Source organism: Alligator sinensis, unplaced genomic scaffold (assembly GCF_000455745.1).
Source record: "Alligator sinensis unplaced genomic scaffold, ASM45574v1 scaffold611_2, whole genome shotgun sequence".
Taxonomy (NCBI): Eukaryota; Metazoa; Chordata; order Crocodylia; family Alligatoridae; genus Alligator; species Alligator sinensis.
This window is the reverse complement of record NW_005841869.1, coordinates 3,503,609-3,514,328: the sequence shown is the minus strand read 5'-3', so window position 1 is coordinate 3,514,328 and position 10,720 is coordinate 3,503,609. Positions and strand designations below refer to the sequence as shown.

Sequence of the window (10,720 nt, the reverse complement as noted above, 5' to 3'; positions counted from 1 at the left end):
GGGAAAGAGGGCAGTACCCACCAAACGGGGTGACTAGCGTTATGTGAGCTGAGAGATTGGTGGCAGAAGTGTCCCAGGCAGTCATGGCTGCCAACTGTTGTCCTGGGTTCCGACAGCATTAAAACGAAACAGAGATCAGGTTTTTGAACAGAAATATTTTCAGCTGTAAAATAAATGCAAGCAAGCCATCACTCTGGTAGTGTAAACCTAGAACAGTTCAAAAGTGGCATGAGGAGCTAGAGGTAAGATGGGACACCAATGGCAGGCTTTCGTGATTGCCAGCTTCACTTTACTACTTCAAATGTTCTATTCTTCTCCAGTGTTACACATTAATACTAAATGCTATGTCCCAAGTCAGAGTCACATAGCACACACTAAAGCCAAGTGCAGTATTTTTGGATCCAGAGGGAAGAGTCACATTTTGGGAAGGGATACCACTGAGCTGCAAAGAATCACAGTCCTGAAATTGCAGCCTCTGTGAAGAATGCACCACGGCTCACTGGTGGGCACACTTACCGCAGAAAGCATGCACCCCCCCCTCCTCCATGTTGATGTTCCCAAAGTTCTGCCCTGTCTGTCCTGCCCTGACTGTCCACGCTCTCTGTGGCTCCCATCATTTTCCCCACAGCAATGTCAAATAGGCTTCTCCTCACCTGAATTTAGCTTGCTCGGCACAAACTCCCATCTTTTCCCCTCTTCCGGCAGCTTCTCACAAATCTCCTGCTGCTCCCCTACACACTGAAGACTCCGCTCCCCTTGTTTCCAAGCGCGTTATCCTCACCACCACTGAAAGTCGTCTCCCTTCCTCCCATTCCAGGCAGCTTGTCAAATTCTGTGCTCATTCCTGACGGATCTAGAATGCCTAAAGCCAGCCCCGGTCCTCACCACAGGTGTCTCACCAGGCCTGTAGCGTCTCCTTCCTCAGCCTCTCTCCCCACTCTACAAGGCATAAGGAGCACTGTGAGCACCATCGGTCCTCTTGTCCTGACCACATCCTTCCCAGCCTCTGCTTCTTGCCACCTAAGACCCTGAATGTGTGTTCACTTTCTTGCCAGCATTCACGGGGCACTGCCCCTGCCTACATTTCACTTGTCAACTCCACTGCAGCTCATCGTGCCCAATCACCTGCTCACTCTAGTTGCCTTATTGCTCTGTGCACCTAGGATGACACTGCCTGCCTTCCCTTTCTGTCTTTAACCAAAACCCGTTTCTATCAGCTGCCTTCTCCAAGTGTTGCCTCCTCACCTTCTGCCCTTGCTTTAGCTCAGCTCAAAAAAAAAACTACCCATACTTTTTGCTGCTTGTACCTGATTCCCCTTCATCTCTGCTTCTCGCTTCTTTTCTTTATACCATGTTTATCAAAGATAAACACAAAATTCTTTGGTGGAAGGACTTGACTATAACAAGGTACGAGAAAACATTGTAAACATATAAGTGTATAAGTGTACAAGTGGCCTACGGGGCCTGCTCAAGAGTGACCCACCAAAAGTGTTGTCCTTATGTTCAGTCTGACTCTACAACACCTATAGTTACATATCAAATGGAGAAGTTGCAAAGAAATATGCCAAGAGCATCTCGGAGTGAAGCAGTGCTAGAGAAAACCTATCCAGGGAGCAGGAAGTCTAATGCAAAAACCCCTCTCTCCCCCCTGCCCCAAGAATTTTGCAAACCTTCTCACCTATAGGCAGTCTGTTTTTTTTGTTGGCTGGAGTGGTTGCCGGAGACAGTTGTGGGGTACTGTAAGGAGTCATTTCAAGGCTGCTGCTTTTTCCTGGTTTGTTCTGGGGTAAGTTTGCCAACAAGTTTTCCAGAGCCATCCGATCTTCCCTCAGCTGATCACTCAACATCACATTCCTCATAAAACCCACCTGCAAAAGTGAGGAGTGTCGGTAAAAACTGGGGAGGAAAACTACATAACTTATCACACCTACTGATTTATCCCTTAAGCACGTATGTGCAGGGCAAAAAAGTTACCCGTTGAATGAGTGCATTACCAGAGTAGTAAGTTGGCTGTATGTCACATAAATCACAGTACGGCTCAGCCCTTCCAGAAGGTTAACTGAGGACATAGGAGGGGTTTCCACTGCGCGCCCATCAATCACGACATCCAGGAAAGCAGCAACACAGCTCTGCATGGAAAGACACTGCCTTTGTGAATGGCTTCACAATTTAAAACTACTGAAGAATGCAAGTTAAAGCAAGAGAGAGGCATGTGTATCATTTATAAGGGGACATCAGTTTTGCTTCTCTTTTGTATGCCTACACAGCTAAACATGACATTACTGAATATCTTTTAAGCCACAGAAGCATAAAACCACGCAACCAAACTTAGAGCTCCCTTTGCTCCTTATCTACATCTGAAAGCATCTCTTACTAAGCAGAGCTTGAATTCCTTACTGTTTACACTATCTTATCATTTCTGGCATCCCATGGACGGTCTTAAACCACTTCCCAGTAACAAGCACCCCTTTAAATCGGCCTTCACCTCAGATACTTATTGAGCAAAGCTTACAAACAAAAAGAAAAAAGGGGCAAGCAGAGTCATTTGAAAATGCGCACCTCACTGCATGTTTGCTTAGAATTGCTACCAGTAGCAAGACAGACTGAAAGAAATAAGAGGAAAAACAACATTTCTTTGTAGTTGGTTTGTTTTGTGGATTTGACAACACATTACACAGTTAGTGTTACCATTTCCCTGCTATACTCAGGTTCCCCAGACTGTGGATCTTTCACACTAACAAAAAAACAAACCGTTTAACCAAGCATGAGAGCTATGGAAAACAAACAGGCAGACACTCATCTCAGGAATAAGTCACAGTCCTCAACATACTTTTAATGATAAAGACTAGATCTGAAGTGAGTTGTGCCTCTTCAACTCAGATTAAGTGAACCTGGATTTAGCAGGGTAAGTCACTTGATATCTCCACTTCCAAAAGGACTGTAGGCTGCTGTTTTTTAGCACTTGCTCAAGTAGCAAGGAAACGTGTCTAGAAGTCAAGATTCCCGACGGCGAGCTGGTGCTCTAGATACTGTTCCCAGCTCTGCCACTAACCAGGTGTGTCTTAAAGAGCTTCCTTAAACCTGTGCCCTGGGTTACTGATCTATATAGCGGGCATAACACTTCCCCACTTCAGACCCGCTTGATTACCTGTAAAGTGCTTTGAGTTCCTCAGATGAGTGGGGCTATAAAAGGGCAGAGCATCAAAGACACGAGTAATATTTTGTAGTTTGAGTCTTACTTTGTCAAATTTACCAAGGTTGCTTTTCATGCGTGGATCTCCCTCTTCGGAGCCTGTCATTGCCAACTGCTGCAGAAGTCTCCCAACCTGAGAGGGGAAGAACAATTAGGGCAAACACTGAAGTGAAAGCAATACACACCACGATGGTAGAATTACAATGCAAGTATCAGGCAAGAAAGCACTCTATTTTCAGTGCACATAAAGATTTCTACATATTACTTTTTGGGTAGCAATTCCTCTCACATTCTCAGTCCAGAGTCAACGGTCTGAATGGGAAGTTTCACAAAAAGCTTTTGCAGTTATCTAAACCTGAACAGCGTTTCAACTACTAAGAAGGTTTGGGACTTTTTTGCTTTCCCAAATCAAGGATTGCTTTGTTTGTAAAGTTCCATTTTCTATTCAGTGAGAACTGTATAATGGTGCCTTAGAAGAAAGATTTAACAAAGTCATCACACACACTTGCTTGAATGCTGCATGTTGAGCTAAGCGTTACTTTCATGTGATTCAAATACATGCTGGAGAATAATGCTCTGATTCTTCATACTAAATATAGCAGAAATGAAGGCTGAACCTCCGTTAATCTGAAAAGGGTGTTTGCATTTCACTAACATGTTGAAAAGCACACTCCTTTGATTACAGTTCTTTTTAATGTGCCACCAAATGTAAATCCTGTTACAATACCTGTGTGACACAAATAACTGTCTGTATGCCTGCTGCATTACATCATCAATAAGTGCCTTTTAGAAGAAATCAACTTTATAAAAAATAGCTTTACATTTCCTGAAGAGGCATACCGTCATGGCAGAGATATCAATACTGGCATTTGTCATCTTATCAGACCCAGCAGGAACAGCAGAACTACCACACAGCAGTGGCATCAGAAAGTGCAGAGACTCAGAAGATCTGATAGAACACCTCATTTCTTTAGAGCGATAAAAAGAAAAGAAAAGAAAAGAAAAAAAATCATACCTGCATCAGGTTAAATCTTGCCACTTCATTTATCGGGGCATCAGAAATGATTCCATACTGCTCTGGGTTGACAACTGCTGGACAAATTAAGCAGGCTAGAAGAAGATCCGTGCACATTGCTCTCACCTCCCCAACCTCCAGCCTGTCTACACATGAGAGTGTTTTGTACATTTGGGACACAATCCATCTCAAACTATGTGGAAAGCAATACGTGTTCTGCTTGAGATAGCCAATGAATTTGTTCACCAGGGTTACGAGCTTGGCCTCATTGGAATCCACCATCTCTTGGACTTTCTGTCTGAACCTCTCTGTGCCTTTTTCCCCAAAGAGTTTTTCCTGCTGTGCCGGAGAGAACCGCTCAATCAGTTTGTTTTGATCAGTTTCTAGGTGATCTTCATCTTCAACTAGCAGCTGCATAATCGGCTCATGCAGTGTTGCAGTGAGGAAGAGTTTTGCAGAAAAGAGCCCTTCTGAAAAAAGTTTGAATAAAATGCTGAATGCACAGGTGCCTCTTCTCAGGAGCCGCCGGGGGTTGTCACTTTCCTTGAGCTCAAATTCAATCAAGTACCGTAAAACCTGGAGGAGATAGCTCTCATCCTCCTGCATGATGCAGTTGCCATAGATGGAGGTAAAGACGGTGTGGATAACACTCTGAGTGTTGTCCTGGTTGAGTTTCTCTCCAGCAACCAGACAGGAAGCAATAAGCCTAGGGTTTTCTCGAAGCCTGTTCAGGAATTCTCCGTAAGCAGTCTCTTGAAATCCCAACTGCTTGTACCCATCCACAAATTGTGTGTCTTCCAAGATCTTAGCATGTTGGCAGCACTCAGCAGGAGAGGCTTCAGCACTTCAAGGGAAAACAGTGTAATGAGTTAGATAATTTTGAATGGAAAAAAGCACTGAATCTGAACAATGCGGCTTTCTAACCCCATCCGCAGGAGTGGTAGCCTGCTGGACAAGGTATGGCATCCATTAAATTGAGAAACTGGTAAATGCAGGAACTACAGCTAAATTCAAGGCTTGTTCCTATAAATTCAAAATCAGAAGACATGCAGCCTGCCTATAGGGAATGGACGCGCACATTTGGAGCAGTTTCCAAAAGGGAGCCAGGAGCAAAACAAGCATAGCACAAATGGTGCAGCTTTAACCCTGCCTCCTGCCCAGGTACAATGGAGATGGTTTTGCTACATGTGCCTGCCTCCTGGCTTGTCCACAGGTAACAATTAGACAGCTACAGCTCCTGCCCTTTTGAAACCCTCTCCCCCTCTGAAACTGCTCCAAAGTGTACCTGTGTCCAACCCTGTGCAAAGACCACTTGAGCTACCAACGGCCATGTCACATTTAAAAGCAAACTTGAGGCAACACAGACTGAGGCAAGGCTTTAAAGCCATTGGCAGTTCTGTCATCGCAATCACCTTGAGCAGGCAACACACAAAGTTTGAGAAGTACAGTGGAGGTCTCAGGATTCACAAGAGCTCAGGAGATCAATTTTTCACAAAGCATTTGTCACCTTGTTATGATAAGTCTGTCCAAGTTAATCCTCTGCTGCTTGGAAATCCATGCTGTGCGGTACAGTTTTTCAGCAGTTTTCAATACGTCAGCATTGAGTCTCTGTATAAGTTGCTTTTCTGAGTTTACGTAGAGTCGCTCCTGCTTGAGGTGATGCGCCAAAGTGTGAATATCCAGCTTCACCATCTTTGAGAGCTACCAGACTACACGGTACTCACTGCAAAGACAAAAGGGCAGAACTGAATCCAGCAGGCATAAACTCATATGCTTAACACATGATTTCAACGGTGAAAAATCATCAGAAACCTGGTAACAACACATCATAACCCACTAAGTGACAACTACTGTAGTTAGGACCTATGGCAACCGTCAGCATCTATGCAGCCCCATTCATGCAGTATCTAACTACGTTTCCCAAATCCCAGGCTAGCATCCTGGTGACTGGGTGCACTTCAGATGAATAATAAGGCGGCTTTGGTTGCTCACAGGCACTTTCAGGATTTGGTGACACCATTCAGGCTGTTCCAGGTACACGACAGATGCTTTCAATGTTGTATATTACTCAGGCGACATGCTTGAACTTGGAGGTGGAGGGGAGGGGGGAGAGCAGATACATTTTGACAGAGCTCTGGTCAGTGGACAGGAGATGCCTTTGAACATGATGTGAGGACTTGCACAGTGCTTCCATTACAAAAAACACAGAAGACATGTGTCTAACAACCCTTTGGCAGCAAAAGCTGCCCCTTTGCAAGCAATATATTACATCAGGTAAAATTCAGCCTGCAGACGCTACTTGGCTTCCCTGCCATGCTAAAGAGACTCATGACTGTCAACACTGAAAACAAACGTTTGAAACATGCTCAGAGCGAGTTTCTGCTCAAGGGTACAACTCATTCAGCAAGATCTCCTCCAATGTCTCAACTCAAAGGAACGTGCTTGTGGCCCCAAGCCAGAACACCAATAAACAAGAGTGCAAACTAAAGTAAGCTCAGTTTCCCCACCAGAACACCAAGGAAAACCGTAGCCCATGAGGTTACATCTGACAAGAGCACTGGTAGTGCTATGATTAGCATCCACCTTATGGGCCTCAATGGCCAAATAAATCAAAAGAGCATCATGCTATTTAAAACCTGTCACTGTGCTGGTGATCTAACTAAAGCTGCTAAGGGCCGTTTGCCAAGTATGAAGATCTGTAAGAAACCACAGCAGTGGCTCTCAACTGGGAGCTTGCACCCCTGTGGATGGGCTAATCAACTTTGCTGAGGCAGAGCTCGCTAGCTTACAAGCAGCCTGTTCTTACCACCGCAACACTGCTTTCCGTTCAGGAAGGTGCACACAGGGCTAGCGCCTGTATCTGCAGGGGCTGCCAACTCCCAACACCGGGTGGCATTAAGGAGGATACACAACACTGCTGGAGCTTGAGAACATTGCTCCGCTCTTGTTAGGATCACAGCCTCTGAAAGTTCTGCCAGAGCAGCTTCTTGCCTCGTTTCATATTTAAAGCTATGATCTCTGCACCCATCCTGGCCGACAACATTTTAAATCTGACCGGATCCAGGTATTGTGCCTTCAATGCATGCAAAGCATGCCAGACTGCTCCAAGTTATTCTTTTCCTCTTATTATCACACACAGCAGCCACACGAGGGAGGAACAGTTCTGGCCAGCTCCTTCCATGTACTAGAGCAGTGGAAAACTTGGGAGCAGGCACTTCAATGAGACACTCCTGTGAAAGGGAACGCATGCTTCCCAGCTGTTCTAGGGCCCTGGAACAGCGTTGCCTCCCAGCGTCACTCAGCCATGCTCAGGGAGCCAGCAGCAACGAGTGTGGCAAAGGGTCACTGCCTCAACTGGGATTGCATCAAAGTACTGAGCTTGCAATTATGTGCCAGCAATTACAGGGGGGAGGATTTTGCAATGCCTCAGCTATTCTGGGGTAACTGCCCCTGGGCCACACTACCCCACTGCAAGAGGCAACCAAGGCAGCCCGCTTCTTCCAGAGGTAAGCTAAGTGGCTTCACTTCACTTCTCACTGGCGCTAGTGCAGGGGTGGGCAAAATACAGCCCGTGGGCCAGATTCGACCTGTGAGGCCATGTGGCCCTCAACAGCTTGCCGAAACTGGGTAAGCGGCCCTCCACCCTAAATAATTGCTCACCCTTGTACTAGTGTAACCGCAGGCACAAAGCGCAGCTGAGGCACGGTAAATCCCTATCCCCTGTTAACTGTGGGAGCAAAAAACAACAGCTGCGTGTAAGAAGCTGCATGAAGTAATCTGATAGAGCGGCCTCCTGACTGGAAGAAGTTTGAGAACTGCTGAATTAGAGCCTGATTTATGGATTATTGGACTAACACCCTCTTCTCTGCACGCTTTGAAAGACTGTTCCTACCACACCAGGCACTAAACCACAGGATCCTTTCCAAAGGCTATTTATTAGCTCCCCTAGCTGGGCACAGATTTGAGAAAAAAATCCTGGTCATTCAAGGGCATGGATCACCAACCAGAACTTCAGCATGTAATCAAGTTCTTTATTCAGTTTAACAACCAAAAGGCTATTCCGACAGGGAGGAAGAGCCAGAGAACAACTAACCTTCCCAGGCGGAAAGTTTTGTACATCTACCCCTGGACGACTGACTTAAAAAGCATCTTCTTCACTGCAAACAAGATTCACAATATCCAACTATCCTTAACAGCAACAAATCAAGCCAAACATTGTAGGAACTGCTGTGATCATCTCTCTGCTTGATGGTGATTTAAGAAACAAAAAACCCAAACCTAAAGACTTCAGAAAGAATATGCAACATCCAACAAGTCTAAAAAGCAACTGCCTTAGAGAAATAAATAGAAACCCACCCCCCAGACAAAATCATTTCTTGCTTCAAGTTATTTTCACACTACAACCCCAGAAGACTGTCCTGGCAGGACCACCGAGGAAGTTTACCTGGCACTTCCCAAACTAAACATCGCATTTACACTTGCTTACAAGACTTTGGCAAACTTGAACCATTTGGACTAACGCCTCAGACTGAACTTTTTTTAGAAAACCTTAGCAAGCACAATCCAGCTGCTTCCCAGAATGAGCCCAGAAACAACAACTACTTGTAATGTTGGGGGGGGAAGGATTCTGGCAAATTTTGTCTCCTGTATTTCCAAGAAGGCCCTAAAATGAATCAAAAGAGCAGCCTTAGTTTCAGGGATGTGCTTCTGGCATCCCTGTGAAAAGCCAACCAGTCTGGCATAGTTTAAGCCTTTAAAAAAAAATGAATCAGTTGGCATCATCAATATGGACTAGCAAGAGCTTAACAGGTCAGTCAAATCTCTGAAGGTTTCATGCCAATTGTGCGGGTAGCTAGCACAAGCCAACCTATGCACATGCAATCCCCTGCACAGCACTGAGCATGTTTTAGCCCAGTGCCAAGATGGGTAAAAACAGCTTTCCTCCTGGAACTCTCCCGTGCCCTCAGCGAGATGAGACAAGGAGCCAGCACAGGACACGGAGATTGGACAAGAAGGGGGGGATAACGAGAGGGGGTACCACAGAGGTACTGGAGACTGAACACAGCTCAGAGCGCTGCGCAGGGAATGAAGAGTGACTAGAGACGGAGAACAGGATTGGGATCAGACCCTGCAGGGAGGAGACTGGGACCCAGGCAGGAGGTGGTTGTGGTGGGACACAAACAGGCTGGAGGGGACAGAGCAGGTGAGTCTGCAATCACCAGAGCACTCTTCCCTCCAAGCAACCCAAAATCTTACCATCGCCCTGCTGTCATCAGGTTTCTGTGAGACCCCCTGGCAGCATCCCATCCCCTTCTGGTGCTGGTCCAGAGAGGATAACAACCTACTATAATTTATTCCACTCACAACCAGGAAAAGATCCAAAGGGTCCAACCTTATTGGTGATCCACTGTGGGTACAAGTAATACCGTGGTGGAAGTCCCCCCCTGGTTTGTTCTTAACCGTCTACAAAATCTCCTGCAATGATTCACTAAAGGAATGTTAGAAGTTTGCAGTCAAGCAAGCATTCATAAATGACAGAATTAAGGTTGCCCATAGAGCAGTAATTCAGCCCCTTTGTGTGCACACATCCTGTTTTTCCACAGATCCCCTGCCTCGGTGCACAAAACGGATGGATGGTACTCACTTCAGGAAGCAATGACACCATCCCATTACCTCCTCATTCATTATGAAGTTGGTTTGTCACAAATATGTTAAAGTAGCAGGGTGACTATAATGACCTATATATATTTTAGGGCCAGATCCTATTCTATTTAATAGGAGTGTAAGTAGCAAGCAGGCATTCATCCTGTTTGAGTCTCTGAAAACCTTTATTGTGCCTACTCGTGTAACAAACCTCCACGGTGATGCTAAGACTCAGTCCCCAGAACTAGCTAGGGGAGGAGGATGACAATCCACACAGGAACTCAAGCTGGGTGGAACAGGACTGTGCTTTGGCCCTTAAATGCCTACGCCTAAAAGAGTTTGTGGCCCTTGGCGAATTGTCATTGCCTCTCCCACCTTTCCAAGATATTGCAGCATCTGGGGCCTGAAACAGCCCCCCTATGACAAACAAGTCATGTTACACGCACAAACTAAGATAAGGTCTAGGTACTCTTATGGCTCTCATCACTACATGCAATTAGTGTTTTATTCAGCTCATTCATGAGAAACTGCACTACACATCTTTTGAAGCAAAACTAGTTCCTACCTCTGCACAGTTCCCGACACGGTACTTATAATAGGTCGCATTTTATACTTAACTTGCATCTGATGAGTTTCACATCCTTAAAATAAAGTCAAATATACATGGGCTACACAATATCTTAGGTTTTTATAGTGGAAAAAAACTTATTTGTGGTTGTTTTTTTTCCTCTTAATATGCACAGTAAAAAAGACCTTGTGATCAAAAGGGAACTTTGCAGCAATTTTATCATGCGTGTCATAGATTCATAGATGCTAGGGTTGGAAGGGACCTCAATAGATCATCGAGTCCGACCCCCTGCATAGGCAGG

General features: G+C 45.5%; 1 protein-coding gene across 5 annotated transcripts in view; it reads right to left on the bottom strand.

Moving 5' to 3' along the window:
- GAPVD1 (GTPase activating protein and VPS9 domains 1) overlaps nucleotides 1-10,720 on the bottom strand; it is a 49,773-nt gene that overhangs the window by 24,106 nt on the left and 14,947 nt on the right. For all 5 annotated transcript variants that reach the window (XM_025194456.1, XM_025194461.1, XM_025194465.1 and 2 more), the window contains exons 2-6: nucleotides 5,716-5,931; nucleotides 4,209-5,052; nucleotides 3,240-3,326; nucleotides 1,995-2,129; nucleotides 1,679-1,868 (exon numbers count right to left, since the gene is read on the bottom strand). In XM_025194456.1, the coding sequence (XP_025050241.1) occupies nucleotides 1,679-1,868; nucleotides 1,995-2,129; nucleotides 3,240-3,326; nucleotides 4,209-5,052; nucleotides 5,716-5,900 (1,441 nt within the window). In that variant the 5' untranslated portion in view covers nucleotides 5,901-5,931. The remainder of the gene's footprint in view (nucleotides 1-1,678; nucleotides 1,869-1,994; nucleotides 2,130-3,239; nucleotides 3,327-4,208; nucleotides 5,053-5,715; nucleotides 5,932-10,720) is intronic.